The following is a 23,221-nucleotide window of genomic DNA, read 5'->3' on the forward strand; positions in this document are numbered from 1 at the left end:
ATTGCAAAAACACAGGAAGAATACCCAGAGTGGTATAACGAAGCGGGAATTGCTTAGGGCATAGGCATCAATTTTTAGATTTTTTGACAACAGTTTTGTTATACGAAAATTTAAAGCGGCTGGCTCAACCAACGGAAGAGCTTCATTAAATAGAAATCAAGACGCAATCTTTTAAAAATAAAAAAAAGTGGAAAAAAGTTATAACGTAGACTGCAGACCTGAACAATTTTTCGAGCAACTTCCGGGTTGAAATAGGTAAAATAAATGATAATTGAATACATTAGTCTAATAACTAATAAACATTTCTCATTTTATACTCTCGCAACTTGTTGCTACAGAGTATAATAGTTTTGTTCACCTAACGGTTGTTTGTATCACCTAAAACTAATCGAGTTAGATATAGGGTTATGTATATATAAATGATCAGGATGAAGAGACGAGTTGAAATCCGGGTGACTGTCTGTCCGTGCAAGCTCTAACTTGAGTAAAATTTGAAATATCTTTATGTTTCTTGGTATCGTGAGACGGTTGGTATTGCAGATGGGCATAATCGGACTACTGCCACGCCCACAAAACGCCATTAATCAAAAACAAATAAATTGCCATAACTAAGCTCCGCAATAAGACACAAGACTATTATTTGGTACACGCTATCACATCACAGGAGTGGCATCTGCAGTAAAATTTATTTTTTTAAGTGGGCGTGGTCCAGCCCCTAATAGGTTTAATATGCATATCTCCTAAACCGCTAATGCTATAATAACAAAATTCACTGGAAGCAAATGTTTTTAGCACCTCTATTGACGGTGTGAAAATGAGTAAAATCGGGTGACAAGCCCGTCCACTCCCCATATAACGGTATTGTTAAAAACTACTAAAGCGCGATAAACCAAGCACTAAACACGCCAGATACATTAAATTTTATCTCTGGGATGGTATGAGATGGCTTTATAGGAACCGCGTTCAAAATTAGTCATTGGGCGTGGCACCGCCCACTTTTAGGTGAAAACCTATATCTTGGGATCAGCTTAACCGATTTCAACCAAATTCAGTGCATAACGTTCTTTTCATGTTATAGTGCGAAAATGGGCGAAATCGGACTACAACCACGCATATTTCCCATATAACACCATTTTCAATCCCATCTGATTCTCTCACTTTCCACTATGCATATCAATCAACAATGATTATATCGGCGTAAAGCTTTGCGTGAATAATACGTTTAAAGTATGCCACCTTGTAACCAAAAATTGTCTAAATCGAACCAAAACTGTTCAAGCCCCTAAGTACTAAATATGTGGACCCCAGTGCCTATAGTTGACCTTCTACCGAAAATATCAGTCAATCCACAAAGAAATCTTAAACGAGGATACCATTTGACTTTGCGAGAGTATAAAATGTTCGGTTACATCCGAACTTAGCCCTTCCTTACTTGTTTAAATTCAGTTTCTTCAAAAATTAATAACGTTCTTTTCTTTTTTTTTAACTCTGCAAAAAGCTGGTGAAAAATATTTAATCTTCAATGATTAGGTTGTGGGAGGATTTGCTGTATGTTGGTAGGCGAATTCTAAAAGTCGTGTTTTGTATATAATATTTTTCTAATAAAAAAAATGTAATTTTTTTTCATTCCAGATTTTTTATAAATATAAATATATATACAAACATGTATTTTTATTATGATATTATCTTAATTAATTCTTAAAAAATATATTGTTGCTCAAAAGTCTATTTTATTAGGTAAAGTAAAAAGTTCGTTCGGTTTTTATCTAAGAGATGGCGTTCTTCTCCATAGTATTAGTGTTATGTGTCGCATCATGTCATACTATACTGAAAACGTGTTTATTCGCGCTAAAAGTTTGTCTTTGACAGTTTTTCGATTGATTGACCCAGTACGTTGTGAGCGCTCGTCAAAGATGGACACCCAGGCGAATCAAGGCGAAAAAGCAGCCAAAGCGGCTGAAAAAATTAATTAATTACAATGGGCCCGATACTGTAAACGAACGTGTAGCACAAAAGTGGTTTGCTAGGTTCCGTTCGGGTAATTTCGATGTCAAAGATGCACCACGCGTCGGGAGGCCTGTCGTCGAAAATTGCGATAAAATCATAGAAATAGTGGAAACAGACCGTCACGTGAGCACTTATTTAATTGCTGAGTAACCAAAGATAAGCCACAAAACCGTTTGGAACCATTTGCATAACCATGAATTCAAAAAGGAGCTCGATGTTTGGGTGTCACACGAACTAACGCAAAAAGCATAATGGACCGAATTTCCATCTGCAAATCGCTGCAGAATCGCAACAAAATCGACCCGTTTCTGAAGCGGATTGTGACTGGCAATGAAAAATCGGTCACTTATGACAACATCGAGCGCAAACGGTCGTGGTCAAAGCTTGGGGAAGCGGCCCAGACGGTGGCCAAGGCCTGATTGATGGCCAGGAAGGTTTTGCTGTGTGTTTGGTGGGATGGGCAAGGAATCATCTACTGCGAGCTTGCCCCTATGGCCAAACGCTCAATTCGGCCCTCTACTGCCAACAACTGGACCGCTTGAAGGCAGCACTCATCCGGAAGAGGCCATCTTTGATCAACAGAGGCCGAATTGTGTTCCATCAGGACAGCGCCAGGCCACACGTCTTTGGTGACTCGCCAGAAGCTCCTGGAGCTCAGATGGGAGGTTATAATGCACCCACCTTATAGTCCGGACCTGGCACCAAGTAATTATCATCTTTTCCTGTCCATGGCAAACGCGCTTAATGGTGAGAAGTTGGCCTGTGAAAATTGGCTCTCCGAGTTTTGTGGCAATAGGGACGCAGTCTTCTACGAGAGGGGTATAATGAAGTTTGCATCTCGTTGGCAACAAATTTACGAACAAAACGGCGCATATTTGACTTTAATCGGACAAATGTACACAAAGTTATCATCTTTTGAAAAATCAATAACCGAACGAACTTTTTACTTTACCTAATATTTCAATATTAATTTCTGTTGATTTTCCTATAGAAATTTGACTGACGTAGATGCAAATGTGCAACAGGACATACATATATTATATCGTTTGCACATTTGTATGTATGTTCTACAAAAGCATATTTCTGTGGTCATAAAAACCTCATATATTTTTTCAATGCAAAACTAAGACAATATAATCCAGCACCAACCGTGTTCTGATTGGTAAACCCTTGAAGAATCATAGATGAGTGGCCAGTTCGAGTCTCAGCGGGATTTATTCTTAAATTTTTGATTTTTATTTTTCTATTAGAATAAATTTAAAATAAGAATCTTTCATAGTTTTGTATTTTTGTTCAGCTGCCGACACTGTTGCGACACTACTTATTGAATTCACGCCCGACGCTTGTGCGGGAAGAAGATTTGAAACGCATGTTGGTGCTGTTTTGGCTTCATTGATGTTTTTGAATTTTTCGTAACTATATTCATGTATGATTGTATGTTTGTTTGTCTATAGACATATTTATGTCTGTGTAATTGTGATTGCACAAGGCATTCTCTGGTGCACAGTCATGTGAATTTTGTATGTATATAAATATTATGTTTCTATAGCTTGCTCAGAGAACTTGGAACAATGGCGAACCTGCACCTTATCATCATTACAAGTACATGTACTCTCGCTTGATTGCGTTAAAAATTCTATTGATACTAATACTTAATGAATGTATGTTCTCTTACAAATGTACATATGAACATGAGTTATTGAAATAATGCGAATATGCATATATATGTGAAAGTCAATTGAATCTTTTTAAACAAATCAAATAAACGACCATAAAAGTGAATATACAAGATGCGTTCCAAAGTAAACATAACTTTAAAAAAAAAGACAGAACAAATGGTTTTATCGGCAAAATCAATTAATTTTATTCAAAATAGTCTTCTTCTGCTTTAATACAGCTTCTTGCACGGTCCAAAAGCATGTCGAACGAGTGTTTTAGCTCGTTGCCCGGTATGGCCGCCAGTATGCCGGTGCAAGCCTTTTGAATGGCCTCCACGTCTGCATAACGCTTTCCTTTCATCGGCAAATGCATTTTTCCGAAAAGGTAGAAGTCGCACGGTGCCATATCAGGTGAATACGGGGAATGGTTGATTGTTAAAATGTGATTTTTGGTCAAATAATCGGCCACAAGCGTCTTCACTTTTGACTTCTCCAGGCGCGATTTTTTGGGTTTCGGCTCATTTCTCATTTATGTCCTCACGACCACTTTGAAAACGTTAAAACCACTCGTGCACTTTGCTACGTGATAGGCAATCATCGCCATAAACTTGATTAATCAATTGAAACATTTCGGTAATGGTTTTACCAATTTTAAAAACAAAATTTAATGTTGGCTCTTTGTTCGAAGCTCATTTTCGCACCGATGACAAAAACATACTGACACTTAAAACGGAATAACTTCACTTCCAATAGATGAAATATCATGAAATTTTTACTGGAAGTCGGTAAAGGATAGCAGATTCCAAGGCACTAGTCGACATATAGATGACGCCACTAGAGTTTACTTTGTTACTTTTGTACTGTTTACTTTGGAACGCACCTTGTATGAGCACATTAAAGTACATTTTTCCCGTCTTAGCTTTGTAATAATTGAAATCGGAAAATATTTAATATAGTAAAATATAATTTGTTTGCATTATCTTTTGCATTTGATCAATTTTTCTTTTTATGTTGGTAGATACGTATTTCTGCCAGAGAACGTTGTTATAAATTCTCATTTCTGTTAAATAGCAGCGAATGCCACAGAAAATGGTGAAATTCCTGCTCGGAATTTTTCAGCAGTTTGACCAGAGAAGGTAAATGGACAAGAAGGTGCAAACCGAGTTTTGTATAATGCTCGATTGGACGGCTAACAGAACAGGGAATTCACCATTTTCTGTAGTATTCGCTGCTATTTAGCAGAGGAGAGAATTTATAACAACGTTCTCTGGCATAAACACGTACATATCGTACAAGTACCAACATAAAGAGAAAAATGAAATACTTTGAACAAAAAATACAACTGCCACTTCACATATGTGTAAATATTTTTCTTGTCATATAAACCATTTTTATGATGAAAAATAGGTAAAATTTGATTTTTTTGGAGAAGTGCGGTATGTCAGTCAATCGAGAAAAATTCAAACATTGCTGTACAAAAAAAAAAACAATTCTCTCAAATAGCCTGAGCAGCATCAAAAATCAATATGGCCGCCAAGTCCTAAATATGTAGTAAATCACACAACAACAACATTTTAATTCATGAACGCTGGTATAAAAGCACACACCTTACACATCTCTACGAGCATGCGTTCGCCTACAAGCGTCTTTTCGCGACAATGGCATAAGCTTAAAATCATAAATTAAACAACTTCTTTCCCTCTAGAAGGGAAAAGTAACAGCCCTGCAAACCCACAAAACACAGAAAAAAGTGACAAAAGTGTCAACAAAGCTTTTGTCGATTTAGAATATTTTATTTACGCACAGCACGCTGTATGACAATCAGGTCAAGAGGGTGCAAGTAACAAAACCTACATCGCATCCGTTGAGACGATGCGACATACAGGCAAACATACAGACCACAGACCGTCATCGCTGATTCCCACCATACTGCGGCTCCATAAGTGGCACAAGCCACAAATGGACCACGATATATGGTGCGATCAGCACGGCGTCCAAGGCCCCAACTGCTCCTCAAGATCCGCCGCACTTTTCCTATGATTGCTTGCAGTCCCTACTTAAGATTCGCGAAGTGTGGAGTGAAACACATCCTTTCACTCATGGTCAGCCCCAGGTATTTGACTCGCGTCAGTAACCATAATTTGGATCCAATCATGATCGCTCAATTCCCACCCTCCCATCTAGCTACGAACGCCCTATCTGCTGCCTGCTTTATAAGCGTCACGTCAATGTCACTCACGCCACTAGGCCCATCAAACGTGTACCATTCACTCGGCTCATTCACAATGTGGAGGCTTTTAGCCACCACCTATTCACTTAATGTCTCTCCTCGATTGTGGCTTTGATATCCAAACGTATGCCGGGATATCTTACTAAACCAGATCGAAGACGAGGCGTTCGCATCCAGCCCAAGGATAAATAAGCAACTACTCACAAGTAGTAGTAGCTTATCCATGTAGTTCAGTAGGGCTCTAGGGGCTCGCTAAATTTTCAGTACAAACAAGCTACAACCAGCCTACCGAGCTCCCCTTCTACCACCACACATACACCCAGTTGTGAAGAATCCATAATGGGGTGCTTTGCCGCAACTGGCAGCTCTGCGGCCTTCTTGACCTCACCTCCAACAGACATCTGATTTGGTTCTATACTCAGCCACTCTGGGATCAAAACCCATACACCGGAAGCAGCCAGCAACGGGGCTACCCGGTCGAACCCGGAAGGAAAACTGTTTTATGTAGCACCTACCTGCTTCCAAGAGGGCGGACATCATTTTTCCGTAGCCTCCAGGTCAACATTGGTGCTACCATCAGGGGCCACCTTCCAGGGACGACTGACCATCCTTACGTCAGACCTCTGGGACGCCGGGGTAAGGTCTTGAAAATTCAGCCGAGGTAGTTCTTCCATTAGTTCTTCATGGGAGAACTCCGTATGAACCCCCGAGGACCTAACTTCCGGTTGACACTCACGTCCAACCCCACCTCGCCAAATTTTGAATTATTCGCTACTTTCTCCCTCTCTAAAACAGAAGGAGTGCGGATAACCACCCCATCACACTAAATCGGCCTAACCTCGTGGATCCTCCCACCGAGTGAACGACCCACCTCCTTGACGACTTTTTTAATGACTTCCTTAGAGGAGGTTGCAGGTCCCTTACTCTTGACCACAACCGACCAGGTCCCAACAGGCTTCGGCGACACCGGTGTAATCGCCTCCAGTACAGGTGCTGGGAGTGCAGACATCGGTGCCGATGGAGCCGGCATTGACCTGCTCGGCGGCGAGGAGTGTCCCCCACAACCTCCCCTAAGGGCGTCAACTTGACCGTGAAGATGGGCATTCTCGGTTACAACCGTCATCAGAAGTGCCTCGTACTTCGAGGCAAGCTCCATCAGCCCCCTCCCGATCCCTATATCAAAATTCTCGGCCCCAAAAACTATTCCGCTAAGTTCCGCCGAAATTTTCTTTATCGCCGCTACATGGGTCACCGCACCACCCCCGACAATAACCGCGCTCCCTTTAGCAGCGTCTTTTCTCCCCGCACTACTTTTTCTCGCGCTCGCCTTATTTTCTCCCGTCTTTTTCGCGCCCTCGTCACCCCGCACGAGACCAACTTCGCCAGCGCCCGATTTCTGCGCAGCCACATCTGCTTCACCCTCGCCCGACTTTGCGGAGTGAACAGCCACTTTTTCAGCGGTGTCACTCTTACCGCAACCGCAACCACTACCGCACCCGCCCTCTTCACCCCCCGTTTCTCCCGCAGACCCCAAACGCGCCTTCTGCCGTGGCGGGGACCTTACCGATGGCTCCGCTGTCTCGTCACCCGAAGTGTCGACCGTAACAGTTGATGGCCCCTACTCTTTGCTTCAAGCGAGGGACTTAACCCTCCTCCTCCGTGGTGGAGGCATCTTAGCCTTCGGACTTCGCCTTTCGGTAGGCTGATCCGCCAAGCTTACCACTGACGCAGATGGAACTCGTTCAAGCAAGACCCCGAAACAGCCGTCCGCCACGTACGTGCGACTGAGCGCGCTGAAAAAAGTGTCGCAAGCGCAGACCCGCTTGTAGCAGCGACGACCCAAGCGGACGATTAAAGCGTTCTCGCAAGGGTACAGCCCACAACTCCAACCAAATGGTCTGGACAAAGGTCACTCAAATGACCGCCGGACGGAACAAGTCCCCGTAACGGTTGCGAGTCGACCGATGTGGCGCTGAACCGAATCGATCCGTGGGCTAAACGCACACTACTACGACCGTATGTCTGCACAGGATTCACTATCTCCAACACTGGGACAGCCGCCGGTACCTGTCGAGCAATCCTGCTCAGGACTTGCTGACACTGACCAACTGAACGCCAGATGACCAACACAGCACTCCAAACAAGCAGTCCAGCCGGCAAACAATGCCAACAACACAGCACTAAACTGGAACTGTGCAAAAAGTCCCACAACAACAACAACCACGTTGCGGTAGTACCTAAAGGTACAGCACACAATATTAAAAATTTGCACTTACCGCAACTCAATTAACCCACGCCAAAATTCCCAAAGAACGTGCGATTCGTGCCTTAGCACGAAAAAACACACACGTGGTCCCGTAACCGAGCAAAAACAATTGCCAGCGAATACCCGCACAAAACGAAATTCCAAGGAAATTGTACCAACAATTTCCACACACCCGCCAAGCAACGGTGCCAACTCACTCGCGTAAACAAATACCGCACAAAAGAAAATCGAAAAAATCACTAATAAATCGCAACGATGCGCACGCACGTCTATTCGCGTCGGAATCCAAACAACGAATGACTACGACGGTACAGTGCGTAATTCGTAATTCAATAAGCGTACGCGATCTCTTGCGCTGTGACGTCGTGGTGGGCAACAATCATCTTTTGAAACAGGCCAATGAAAGCGTGTTAACAAAAAATGCTGGAAGAAGTTAATGCAAATTCAAATTTATTGTTATCCTTTATTCTTAATTAATATTATATATCAATAAAAATGAATATGTATAGTCCAAGTTAGGAGAGCTGTATTTATACAGATTCCCCGCTCTTATAAAAGCGTGTAATGTTAGTTGAATTTCTTGCTTGTGAGATGAAATGAATTATTCCATTGCCAGATGTTTGTTGTTTACATGTTAAGAATGCATTTCTTGATAATGCATGTTTGGTTGTTATTGATGATGCTTAGTGGCAACTTTGTTTCTTGTCTGTGTTTTGGTATTATGATTTCTTTCTGTTTGCTTATGTCTTCTATGTCGTCTATCATTTTCTGAGGTAAAACGATCGGAGTATTTGGAAACGATTAAATTATATAATTTTTCATGTGGTGTTTGTTCATCTATTTTTATCGCATTTGTTACCTTTGGGTTTATTATTCTTTTCAGTCTATCAATTAATTCTTCTTTAGCCCAATAAAAAATTGTGTGTCGTTAATACGAAAAAATATTTTGCGAAGAGATTTCCGCTAAATTGGTTGCACTGTACATTATGACTATTTGATTTCTAAATGTATGTAATGGTTGTTTTACGCGTTTAAATTTTTTTGTTGGTGAACTTTGAGCTGAATGTTGTGAGCAACTTGGAGTGTTTTTAATCTGTTAGCGAGACAATGCATTAGCGACAACGTTTTGATGCCCTGGTTTATATACTAATTAAGCGCCGTATTCTTCTATGAAGTTTTTCCATCGTTTTAGTTTTAGGTATACCATAGTAGTTCCGTTTCATTCGTGCTGTAATTTTGAACAGTTTGATTAAGAGTTCTAAACATAAAGGAAATAGGTTTCTTGTTCTGAGAGAGTACAGCTCCTATTGCAAAGTTACTTGCGTCCGTCGTTAGTTCAAAATGTTTGCTGAAGCCTGATTGAGATCATTTAACTTGTGCTCGTAGTGTGCCTTTTATTTTTATCAAAGCCTCAAGTGCTGTTTCGTCTAGATTAATTGAGACCCTTGCGCTATGATTTTTACTTACACCACACATACATTGTCTTTGCGTAGAAATGTTTTTAGGGTTTTCGTTATTGGAGCGAAATTCAGTATAAATTTCTTGTAATAACTTGCTAGGCCAAAAAATACGATAATTTATTTTAAATTTTTTGAAGTTGGATAATTCTTTATAGTTTGAATTTTATTTGGATCTACAGTTATTTAACTACGAGTAAATGTCCGAGGTATTCGACTGAATATTGGAAAAAATGCGATTTCTTGTTTGAAATCTTCATATTGACATTGTGAAGTGCGTTCACTATTGTACGAATATGTTCCATGTATTCCTCGGGTGAGGAGGATGAGTACATTGTCAATATAAACATATGCCAACTTGTCAATATATGGACGTAGGATATCGTCTACGCATCGCTGGAATATAGAAGGCGCGTTCTTTAAACCGAACGGCATCTTAAGGAACTCTTATAATAATTTGCGCCATTCACACTGAATACAGTTATTTCTCTTTCTGATTTTCATACTCTCGCAACCTGTTGCTACAGTGTATAATAGTTTTGTTCACCTAACGGTTGTTTGTATCACCTAAAACTAATCGAGTTAGATATTGGGTTATATAAATAAATGATCAGGATGAAGAGACGAGTTGTAATCCGGGTGACTGTCTGCCCGTCCATCCGTGCAAGCTCTAACTTGAGTAAAAATTGAGATATCTTTATGAAACCTGGCAGACATGTTTCTTGGTACTGTGAGACGGTTGGTATTGCAGATAGGCGTAATCGGACCACTGCCACGCCCACAAAACGCCATTAATCAAAAACAAATAACTTGCCATAACTAAGCTCCGCAATAAGATACAAGACTGTTATTTGGTACACAGGATCACATTAGGGAGGGGCATCTGCAGTTAAATTTTTTTTAAAGTGGGCGTGCTCCTGCCCCTAATAGGTTTAATGTGCATATCTCCTAAACCGCTAGTGCTATAATAACAAAATTCACTGGAAGCACTTTTTAGAACCTCTACCTACAGTGTAAAAATAGTTGAACCCCGCCCACTCCCCATATAACGGTACTGTTAAAAACTACTAAAAGCGCGATAAATCAAGCACTAAACACGCCAGAGACTTTAAATTTTATCTCTAGGATGGTATGAGATGACTTTATAGGAACCGCGTTTAAAATTCGACATTGGGCGTGGCACAGACCACTTTTAGGTGAAAACCCATATCTTGAGATCTGCTTAACCAATTTCGGTACATAACATTCTTCTCATATCTCTATGTTATAGTATGAAAATGGGCGAAAGCGGATTACAACCACACCTATTTCCCCATATAACACCTTTTTAAATTATATTTGATTCTTTCACTTTCCAGTATGCAAATCAAGCAACAATGATTGTATTGGGGTAAAACTTTGCGTGAATAATACGCTTAAAGTATGCCACCTTGTGATCAAAAAGTGTCTAAATCAAACCAAAACTGTTGAAGCCCCTAAGTACTGAATATATGGACCCCAGTGCCTATAGTTGACCTTCTACCGAAAATATCAGTCAATCCACAAAGAAATCTCAAACCATGGCATTTGACTTTGCGAGAGTATAAAATGTTCGGTTACATCCGAACTTAGCCCTTCCTTACTTGGTTTATTAAGATTTGGTGAAAACCCGACTCTAAGTCTATCGTTGTGAAAACCTTTGCTTTATCTATATCAATAGATTTTGAATTGTCATAGCAACCTCTGGGATAGGATATCTATCAGTGATAGTCTGAGTGTTAAGCTTCTGGAAATCTACTAACATTCGTCTTTTAGGTTCCGCTTCGTTATCGGTACCTTTTTTTGCGACGGTCCTAATTGAAGAATTGTGAGGGCTTTTACTAGCTTGAATAATTTGTTTATCTAACAATTTGTCTATTTCTTTGTTTATAAATTCATTGTCTGCTATCGGGTACGGATACTGCTTTACCCAAATAGGATCTTCTAATTCTGTCATAGTAGTAGCTTGTATTGCAGTCTTTAACGGAAGGATTTCGGTAGTTTCGTCATTTATTCTCATAATATTTTCAATTTCGGTTTTATACATGTCGTTATTAATTGTGAAATTCACTTTTTGGCCCCTGACTACTTGCTTTTTGTATTTATATGAGAGCTTATACTCGAAATCTTTTTCTGCCTTCAAGACCCTAAGACCGTGTTCACCCAGATGCATATCAAACTCCTCTAAAGCTTCGGTTTCAAGAAATACATATTATGATTGAGTATGTAATAATTTTCTTAACTTTGGTCAAAGAGTATCTGGTGGGTCACCGATTGAGAACCAATGCATTCTACGGTCCTATGTTCTAATAAATTTTTTGCTATTTCTTTCTCCATTTGTTTGCCTAAAATATTCAAGGGCAAGCGTTAGAAGTCATTCACCTCAATTCAGTTATCGACTTCCAGTACAAATTGCATGACATTTCATCTATTGGAAGTGAAGTTATTGCGTTTTAAGTGTCAGTATGTTATTGTCATCGGTGCGAAAATGAGCTTCGAACAAAGAGCCAACATTAAATTTTGTTTTAAAATTGGTAAAACTTTTACCGAAACGTTTCAATTGATGAAACAAGTTTACGGCGATGATTGCCTATCCCGTAGCAGAGTGCACGAGTGGTTTCAACGTTTTCAAAGTGGTCGTGAGGACATAAATGACGATGAGCCGAAACCCAAAAAAATTGCGCTTGGAGAAGTCAAAAGTGAAGATAATGCTGACTTGTTTTTATGATTCCAAGAGTATTGCCCACAAAGAATTTGTTCCACCCGGCCAAAAGGTTAATGCGGTATTCTAGCCTGGAGTTTTGAAGCGTTTGGGCCATTTAAAATTTTTTTCTGTATATTTTAATAACATATTTTTTATAAATATTTCAGAACCCAACAATCATCACAGGGGTCATAAAACATTATTATTGAAACTGGACATCACCAAGATCCGATAAACACAAGGCATAATATTAATGTTATGTGAGATTTTATTAATCTAATAGTACCAGAATATACAAATTTTTATTTAAGTTTCTTTTAACGCATATATTTTTTTAGAGTAAATAATAATAAAAAAGAACGTCAAAAACGATACAGGGAGCAGAACAGATACAAATTAAAGCAGCGTGAAGCGGAAAGAAGAGAACGCATAAATTTTTCACAACGTATTGCCGGACAATATACCTCTTCAAACACGAATAGAATAGAACTGAATAATGAAGAAATATATACTGCTCAAAGTTCATCTGGTTCGGAAAAAATACAACCATCATCCATTCAAAGAAATGATCAAGGTAATGAACTAAACGCTCTCCAAAAAAAAAAGAAAACGTCATCAAAGATACAGATAGCAGAACAGAGATAAATTTAAACAACGTAAAGCGGAAAGAAGGAGGCGTCTACAAACTGCAGATGTGATTACAGAATTATCTACTTCTTCAAACATCGAATTTACAGGAATAATAAACGATCCAATAAAAGATGAAATAAGTACAAATTCTCGAAATGTAGCTGGTTTAGAAGAAATGCAGCATGTAGTAGTTGAAGTATCTCAGTAAATTGGACGAAGTCAATCAAGTGCAAATACTACGGAAATTCCGAATAACTACAGACAATTTAGATACCATAAATCAGCTCATGAATATTTTAACGATAACTCTAAAAATAATGAATTTGGATTTTTAGAATATTTTTGGTTTGAAAAAGATTTAAAGAAACAATCTGCATATGGAAATATAATATTATTAACACAATAACTAATGGGCAAAATGTGGATGCATTCAAAATTTGCTCTACTTGTAAATCAGCATTATATAAAAATAGCATTCCTAATTTTTCTGTTTATAATGGATATCGCTATCCAAAAATACCACAACATTTACTAAAATAGATTTCATCACTGAAGGGCTTATTTCTGCTCGAATTCCTTTTATGCAAATAAGAAGATTAAGGCACGTTCAAGGACAATTCGGCATATACAACTTTCTGTTGATACAATGGCACGATTACTTCCAACAGATGTGAATGATGAATTACATATACATAGTAAAAAAAAAAGATTCATAAAAGTAGTTTTGTTCATGGCCTAATTAGCATCAGATCAATTAGAAATGGTTGGATTATTTGATTCATACACCTTTATATCTGCATTATAAAATAACAGTTGATGAATAATTTTTTAATCAAGCAACACCACTGATTACACAACAGAACATTGACGAATTTAGTGAAAACATCGATATTGAAGAAAGCTTAACTGCTCAACAACAAACTTTGGTATAGAATGAAAAAATATTAAAGATTAGCGCCAGGGCAACACAATATCCCACAAAGTTTATTATTCGATGACCATGCTGAAGAGCTATCATTTCCGATTATTTATATGGGACACTTTAGAAAATTTAGAGATACAGTCAAAGCTACACCTTTTATGATGGCATCTAGTGAACTGCGACGTAATGATCGCCGAGGAGTTAATCTCTATCATGACTGTTTCGATCGCGTTTAGACGTACTGATACCAATATAACTAAGGAACAAGTTCAATCCGAAGAGTATATTAAGAGCTGCATAGAGTCTAATTTAGCTTTTCTACGGTCAATCCCGAATTCAGTTTGGTTTTGGTCTGCAAGAAAAAAAGATTTATTCGCAATGATTCGGCAGCTAGGAAAGGCAACTGCATTCATGACACAAAGCGCAAATAAAATAGGGTATATATAATATATATGTATCCAAAAAAGTTCATTAATTAACAACGATGCTGTAACATGAGCTATTTATTTCAACAAATTAGTTAATGTAATAATGACAATTTTACAATCGAAGAAGTTCAATCCTTTTGGTAAGTTTAAAGTTATTAACTACTTTTTGAGGATTGAGTTTCTACATCGAGGAAATCCACATGCGCATATTCTTTTATGGCTTGATTATGCTCCCACAGATATTCTTGAAGAAGAGCAAAAACAAGCAATAGAAATGATTAACAGTTTAGTATCAGTATCAACGTCGGAAGCATCGGGAAACATAAAATTACTAACGCATAAGGATACCTTCACGTGCTCCAAAAAAATTGGCTCCAATTTTGTGCAAAAGTGCCGATTTGAAGCACCATTCATGCCTTGTAAATCTACAATGATTTTAATACCGATGGAAAAAACGAATCCACTTTACAAAGAACACTTGAAAATTTTTAATTAAATTATTGTAGAATTAACTTAGAAAGTTATGACTACGACAGTATTAATGATTATTATGAAAGTAATCAATAATATCAGATCAGATGAAGAATACAAAGATATACTAAAATCTGGTATTAATAGACCAAGAATATGCTATAAACGATATTCGGCCGAAAAATGGCACAATACTTTCAATCCATTTGTTTTTAATGTCTTAAATTCAAATATGGATTTTCAAATAATTACTGAAGAATATTCTTGTGCGGTCGTCGAATATGTAAATAAAATCAACAGAGGCATTAGCAATTTACAACGCAAAATAATAGAAGTTATAAATGAGAATCCAGAATTCGATATTGTTGAAATAACTCGTAAAATGAGCGTTGACATGCTGAATACTATTGAGATGAGTAGCCAAGACGCTGCTTGATATCTTTTAAGGTTACCACTGTCTAAGTCGTCAGTAGCGGTTCAGTATATTAACACTTGTTGGCCTATTGAACGACAGAGGATAAGAAAACCCCAAAAACAAATTGATGAACTTGATGACGACTCTACTCATATTTGGAAGGAAGATTGGCATGAAAAGTATCAAAAACGGCCAGAAGAATTGGAAGTAGTTTCTTTAGCCCAATTTGTTTCGAACTATACTAAAAACGAAAAGGGAGAGTACATCAGAAAGAAGCAGCCTCAAATTATTCGTTATAGAAATTATTACATGACTCAGGATTACAACGAGTACAGAAGAGAAATGGTGACCTTACATATACCATTTAGAAGTGAAGACACAGAAATATTAGCAGATATGAAATTCACAACTATATATAATGACCACGAAAACGAAATTTTAGAAAAAAGAAAAGAATTTGAGTCAAATATTGATATTCAAAAGACAATTGATATATACCGACAATTAAGTCATGAAGGTGAGCTAATAGATGACGAATCAGAAGCTCTAGTCATTGCTACCAGATTTCCAGAGCCAAACCCCTTTGCAGAATTGTATAGAAATCCAAATGCTATAGTAAATGAAGATTTACGTATAGCTACGCTTAAAAACTTGGGAGCCATAGCCAAAAGAAGAGAAAATATCATGAGTAATGATCGTTTTTGCGAACTCATGAGAAGCGCTAATGAAAACCAGAAAGATTTGCTGCTACATGTCATTCATCGCAATTTATCTGCAGAGAGATCACCTTTACAATTATTTTTTACTGGTCCAGCTGGATGTGGAAAAACATTTGTAATAAAATTGATAATGGAAGTATATAACAGATTTTCTGATAATGATGGGTTCTGCAATTCATACATTACGTGTGCTTCAACTGGTAAAGCTGCAGTAGCTGTTAACGGAACTACTGTTTATACTGCATTGAAAATATCATTGTCAAAACTAATTCCGTTGTCAATAGAAACAAACAATATCGATGCTTATTTAAATATGTCAAAATTTTAATAATTGACGAAATCAGTATGATTGTACTGTAAAGGAACTCGTTAATTCAATATGGTACACCGGACCAAAGTTTCTATACAAAAACATAAATGGCCAAGGAACAGTTACGACGATATCGACATGGAAGTTGTCAATAGGGAGAAACGAAAATCAGCATTCAATACAATTGTTGATAGCAATTACATTTTGGAAATTGCGAATAAGCGGAGTAACTACACCAGCAGCCTTCGATTAACAGCTTGGAAGTTCCGCTGCATCAATAAATTTCGACATGGTGCCAGTCTTAATGACTCATTAACACTTTCCCCACGAGAGTTACATTTCGCCTTTCTTTGCATAATTTGGAATATTCAACACATACATTTCGCTAATGAAATTCATCTTTTACAAAAAGAGCTTACGATAAATGGCCCGTTACGTTATTTAAATCTTTTTCTCGAGTATACCGAAGTATTTCAAATACTCAATTTGGGGGTCGATTGTAATTAGCAGATATTCTAGAAGAAAGGAAACAACCCATGCTATTGGCAAGCAAATGCGAATTTGTTGTGCATTACGTTCGCCATCTACATCGGAAACACTTGCATTTAGGACCAAAGCCACTCGTAGCACTGATAAGAGTAGTATAGAAATGGCGGTCCTAGACCACTTTGGTGCAAACCTGCATGCACCATTTTCGTACTTTTCCTTGCAACAGTTTGGTGCAAAGGGAAAAAACCGCAAAACTGTCGCAGCGCTACCGTGTGTGTGTGTGTGTGTGTGTGTGCGAGCGTGAGAATTTTATATAAATATAAATATATACACCATTTTAGTGCAAAGGGAAAAAATAATTTTGTATATTTTGTGGTTTTGTGCTTGTGGTGCTTAGATAGACCCGTGTAAGGGATTTGGGGGGTCCCGGGGCGCATTGTAAGTGAACAGTGAGCGCTCATTTTTTAATCGCTATTTCGTTTTAACTATAAAAGCTAAGGTTAGCTACTTTAAATTATTCAAATAACAATGATCGTGTTTAAAAAAGTTTGTTTATATGTACATACATTGGGAAATGTATAAAATCATATAATTTTTTGTTTATATTTTTATTAATTTTCGAACATAATTACTAAAAGTTCATAAATAAAAAATGCCTAGCACAGAATTTAATTTTGATGAAAATGTTTCTGAGGCTGTTATTATTATTGATTCCATAACTCATGAAGGATATGGTATTTTGACTACTTTTTTAAATTCGGGATTCAGTGAAAAAGAGCGAAGGAATTCCATCAGAAAAAAATGGAGAAATAATAATAATGCTTGGAAATTTGATTTACAACAACTTTGCGAAGCTTTTATACAACAATTACTTACCCAAGGGATGGAGTATGAGTTTCGATTTAAGACAAGCGGAACGCCGATGAAGTATGAAAAGGAGAGTACTTATGGAGAGTTCGAGGTTAACATTTTAGCATCTAAACGAGGTGAACATTGTTATACATATGCTACACAGTTTCTTGTAGCAGTAAATTTTGATGAATGTAAAATAATAAAAGAAACAGAATTGTTTTAATTATTTTTTTTATATTTTCATATCATTTGTTTTAACTATATTATGTCAAATTTAAAACATTTGAACATTTATAAATAAAACATTTGTTATAACTAAATTCAATGAATGCATATAAACTTTTTTTCAAGAGCTTAGTACGAGCAAAACCGCCAACACCTTTATATTTATACACAATTCCTAAAAGTTGTTTAAGAAATTTATCTTCACGGACCCATTCAACATCACAGCTTATATTATGTTTTTTTGCTGAAGTTGTAGTGCAATCCAAATCAATATCTTCCGATTTAATTTCATCATCAAACCACTGTTGAATTAAAAATTTTAATTTCTGAATATCTCCGTCATTTTTGAAATTAACTTCAAATGAGGGAACTTCTCCCACCTTTTCATTTAAAGTAATTTTTCCAACATTTAATAACCCTTTAGTGTCTATAATTCCATTTTCAGGAACAGCTGCTAGTGTTGGTTTACAAAGATCAATACACTTATTTACATTTTGTGTGTTAGCTTTTTGTTGAGCGGTTTTTTGTATAGAACCTTCAGCTTGTATTATCTTTGAAGGTCGTTGTCTCTTACGCTTATTTGTCTTCACTTCAGTTGTACCTTGTAGGGGTTGAGCGGGTTCTGTTGTACCTTGTAGGAGTTGAGTGGGATCTTCTAAGTTTTGAAGCTGCGTATTAAATGTTGTTCCTTGTAGGGATTGAGTGGGTTCTTCTAATTTTTGAAGTTCCTCATCGAACCTTTTTAACATATTGTTGAATTCTTCTTGATCGAACACAACATTTGGTAACATTTGTTGATCACTATCAAAGTTTAAATAATTTTTAGAATCCATTGTTCCACGTTAATGTGTTTCCGTTAAATATGTTATTACAATTAGACTATTATAAAATAAAGTTCATATTTATATCTTCTTGTTTCATTTTCTCACGATTACATACATCTAGGTTCCTTAAACATGATAGCATATAAATTATACAGTTTTTTCATTGCTTTATATCGGGAATAAAGCGAAATACAATTACATATATCTACTATTTCCTCGTATGAATTATCAGTGAAATGACAATCTTTTTTGTGTAATCCATTGGGTGAATATACGAATGGTTCTGATAAACATGACCGCAATTCATTTATTATAGAATAAAAAAATATTTTATGTTCATTATCAATTAAATCGTTATATTTTCTTAAAAACTGTTCTAAGTATTTTGAAAAAGACATTTTTCCCTTTTTATTGTACTGTTTGCTTGACACTAAATTAAAAAATTAATATATATATTATATCTAAACAGTATAAGTACGTGTTTATCGGTATCTATTTTGAGGTTTATTGATATACCGTGCAGCGGAAATTATAGTTCCGCAAACCACCAGTTTCGCACTACTAGTACCCTACTTGTTAATTTTTTAATTTAGTGTCAAGCAAACAGTACAATAAAAAGGGAAAAATGTCTTTTTCAAAATACTTAGAACAGTTTTTAAGAAAATATAACGATTTAATTGATAATGAACATAAAATATTTTTTTATTCTATGTATGTTATGTATATATATATATATATATATACATTTAGAAAGATAAGGCTACTTGTCCCCATGCATATAAATTACACATAAATAAAAATCAAAATGTATCCGTGTAGTTTCTGTGAAAAGACATATGTTCGGAAGAGGAGTTTGAATAAGCATATTTCAATGAAACATCAGGATTCTAAAACAATTATTTCACAAAAATGGTATCCGTGTAGTTTCTGTGAAAAGACGTATGTTCGGAAGAGGAGTTTGAACAAGCATATTACAATGAAACATCAAGATTTTAAAACAATAATTTTTTGTGAACAATGTAAAGTGCAAGTGAAAAAAAATGAATGGACAGCACACGTGAGAACAAACATACATAAAAAAAATTGTATGTATAGTGTAAATAATAATGTGAAATGTATTAATTCTATGTTTAATAATCGTATTGAAACATATGTTTTGGAAAACGACGAGCCCAAGGATTTAATTATTGAACATTTTTTTGAAAAACATCTAAATGAATTAACTGAACTTTTACAGAAATCTATAGAAAAGCATGAAAGCATCAAATTTAACTTTGAATTATTTTGTAAATATAATGAAATAAAAGAAAATATTGAAGAATTTGCTATATTGTCACACCAAACATTAATGACTGAAGCATTTATGGAGAACAGCAATGTTGGAGATATAATTAAAGAAAAGTTTAGTAAATTGATTGAAAAAATGAACACATTTCAAGAGCGAGATAGTGGTTGGAGTCTAAGTGAAATTATTCATCTAGAAGTAAACATAAATAAATGTCAACCAATTAGAGGCTCATTATATATACCACTACCGAAAAGAATTGCAGTTAAAAAAGCATGTATTAATATTGTTAACAATGATGTATATTGTTTTAAGTGGGCCATAATTTCATCTCTTTTCCAACCCTCAATAAATAGCCAAAGGTGTTCTTCATATTATTTTTAATTTTCCTCGGTTGAATAAAAAGGTTCTAGGTATGATGAAGGATGAATGTAATGGAAAGTTAATAAAAGAATTTGTTGGTTTAAGAGCAAAAATGTATTCATTTAGAATTGATAATGATATAAATGAAACTAAGAAAATTAAGGGAATAAAAAAATGTGTAACTTCTACATTGAGTTTAAGTGATTTTAGAAAATGTCTGTTGGAAAATAAATTGTATAATGCATCAATGTATACATTTAGATCTAAATTACATACGGTTTATACACAAAATATTTATAAAGTAGCTCTAAGCAATATAGATGATAAGCGAATTGTACGGGAAAATCATGTTGATACTTATGCGTATGGTCATTTTGGAACATTATAGTAGTACTTTATTATTGTAATATAAAAAAAGAAAAATATAAAAAAATTGTATTTTGAATTATTTAGTTTTTATTAAATAAAAATTTTAAACATAATTGCCCACATATGACTGTGTTATATTTTTGTTTCTGTTCATAATTGTAATATATTGGTGGCTTCAGGTAATTAATCAGTTCTACCGGTGGTTGTAAATTTCCAAAACTATCAAAATATTCTTTATAATTTTTGTTTTTATAGTATGCTACCCAATGAGTACCAGGACCATCAGCATCATCTAAATTAAGAATTCCACATTCTTGTGATTTCGGCTTATTCGGTAAAGAATTTCGCATAAAAATTCCCCTAAAATGTTTCAGATGTTTACAATATTTCATTAAATCAACATCTGTTAATGGTCTTTTGGGTAGTTTTTTTATTAGTTTTTTGGGTAGGGTCGTAAAAATAAACCATATTCCTTTTTATATGGCTTAAGGAATAAACCTTTACCCATTGCGATAGATTCCATATATCTATTATGGCGGGTAGCCTCAGCCAATTGCTCCTTTCCATTCTTGATATCATTTATAACTTTTGCTATAGCTGATCCACCAGATGCTATACCCCCAAGTGCACCTAACGCCGTTAAAACAGGAAGGAGTGGTAAAATTCCACCAAATTTTGGGACTGGAAATATTCTCGGTATGTTAATTTGTTTATTTTTAAAGCTAGACTTTATAGCATCTTGTGAAATTTTATAAGCTTCATTAAATGACTGCGGCTTCTTTTTGTTAAGCATATTGATTCCTTTTTTAACTGCTACCAAAAAACATTTGTTAGATGACACTTTTTTGTTTTTCATCTTTTTACGTTTTTTACATTTAGATGTATTTCTTTTTTTATTTTTCATACCCATTCCAAATTTGAGTTTTGCTTTCATTGCATTTGTAACGAACCAAGCGTTTGCTCGTTCTTTTAAATCACTATTATTAGATGTAACACGCTGCCAGGCTTTCTCAGATAGAACTTTATCAGCTTGGTGTCTGTTATTTATATCTTTTGCTTGGGAATATGCAATATCATGTTCCCTGCACGCTGCATCTAAAGGATTTATACCCTTATCTCCTCTTTCTAACCGTTGTCTGAGCTTTGTTCCAGGTCCACAAAATTGATATCCGGGTAAATGAAGTTCAATAGGTAAAGAATTAATCAAATTATTTACAAAACCCTGACCAATCTTTTTATGTATTAGACCCATCAGGTGATTTTTTCTTAACAATATGGTTGAGTGTGGATGAGTTTCAATTAAATGATATCTTTATTATAAAAGTGATGGTTTATATTGCTATAAATCTAGTAAACAAAATGAAAGTAGTTAAACAACGTCTCCAACTTAAGGTTAATAATGCCGACAATTATATAAATGTTAAAAATGTTACTAGACATAGTCCACTTTTACCAAATTCCATACGAGCTCTAATTGTGGGTCCATCAAATTGTGGAAAAACTAATGTTATGCTCAGTTTAATTGAAAGCCCAAACGGTCTTGATTTCCAAAATATATACATTTATTCAAAATCATTATACCAGCCGAAATATATCTATCTAAAAAGGCTTATTGATCCGATAAAAGGAATTAATCTTTATACATTTAGTGAAAACGTTGATGTTATCAAGCCCACTGAAGCCAAACCGGACTCAATTTTTATATTCGATGATGTAATATGTGGAAAACAAAGTACAATACGAGATTATTTTTGTATGGGTCGTCATAAAAACATTGATTCTTTTTATTTATGTCAAACTTATACAAAAATTCCTAAACACCTAATTCGTGATAATGCCAACATGATTATTGTATTCAAGCAAGATGAAATGAATCTTAAGCATATCTATAATGATCATGTTATTGGGGATATGTTATACAAAACATTTGTAAAAATATGTACTGAATCTTGGAAAAATAAATACGGCTTTGTTGTTATAAGTAAAGATGATTCTATAAACAATGGTCGATATCGAAAGGGTTTTGATAATTTCATACAATTATAAAACATCCATACAAGCATATAGCAGACCAGATTCTTATCAGATATACAACTGATAGGTAGCAGATTTTCAAACACTCGTTAAAGATCATGGCAAATAAACAGATGACTGTTTTAGCAAATATTGTTAATACCAGAAAAGTATTAAAAGAAAAAATTAAAAGAATGAAATTGGGAGAATTGGATAGAATAAACTTGTTGGAGGATACCTTTAAACCCATTTCAAAACCTTTAAATGCATTAGTTGATAATTTTAAAAACTCTAATAAATATAATGTTACTAATTTTAATGATAATGATGAAATTTGGGAGGCGGATAGTGTAAAAGAAAGTGACGACATGAAAGTTGATTCATTACCAACCGTTAATAATTATATGAATGTTGATGATATTGATTTAGAATATTCTCCAGGTAGTTCTCGGAAACAAAATGTTAAGAAGCGAAATCCTGTTAATATCATTAATGAACAATGCTTTGATAAAAAACAAAAATTAGATAAAGTTGCTAGCGTTAAACAAAAAATAAATTTTATGAAT

The 23,221-nt window shown here is 35.8% G+C and overlaps 2 protein-coding genes across 3 annotated transcripts in view; both read right to left on the minus strand.

Moving 5' to 3' along the window:
* The window catches only part of nvd (cholesterol 7-desaturase nvd), a 410,950-nt gene that overhangs the window by 89,398 nt on the left and 298,331 nt on the right, over positions 1–23,221 (minus strand). The gene's annotated exons all lie outside the window — the stretch shown is intronic.
* Positions 14,476–18,647, minus strand: LOC138855841 (uncharacterized). Its single transcript, XM_070105936.1, has 3 exons — positions 18,158–18,647; positions 17,917–18,103; positions 14,476–14,564 (listed from the first exon to the last, which is right to left on the minus strand). Exons 1-3 carry the CDS (start codon positions 18,632–18,634, stop codon positions 14,476–14,478), a joined length of 753 nt encoding a protein of 250 aa, XP_069962037.1. The 5' UTR covers positions 18,635–18,647.

This window comes from Bactrocera oleae, chromosome 2 (assembly GCF_042242935.1).
Source record: "Bactrocera oleae isolate idBacOlea1 chromosome 2, idBacOlea1, whole genome shotgun sequence".
NCBI classification, from domain to species: Eukaryota; Metazoa; Arthropoda; class Insecta; order Diptera; family Tephritidae; genus Bactrocera; species Bactrocera oleae.

Excerpts from the sequence above, each read along its gene's own strand:
- LOC138855841 (XM_070105936.1), bottom strand. The coding sequence starts at position 18,634 with ATGGATTCTAAAAATTATTTAAACTTTGATAGTGATCAACAAATGTTA. Across the intron at positions 18,104-18,157 it reads GAGAAGTTCCCTCATTTGAA|TGGTTTGATGATGAAATTAA; the intron begins GTTAATTTCAAA and ends TTAATTCAACAG. Across the intron at positions 14,565-17,916 it reads TACTAAGCTCTTGAAAAAAA|AATATCTGTGGGAGCATAAT; the intron begins GTTTATATGCAT and ends CTCTTCTTCAAG.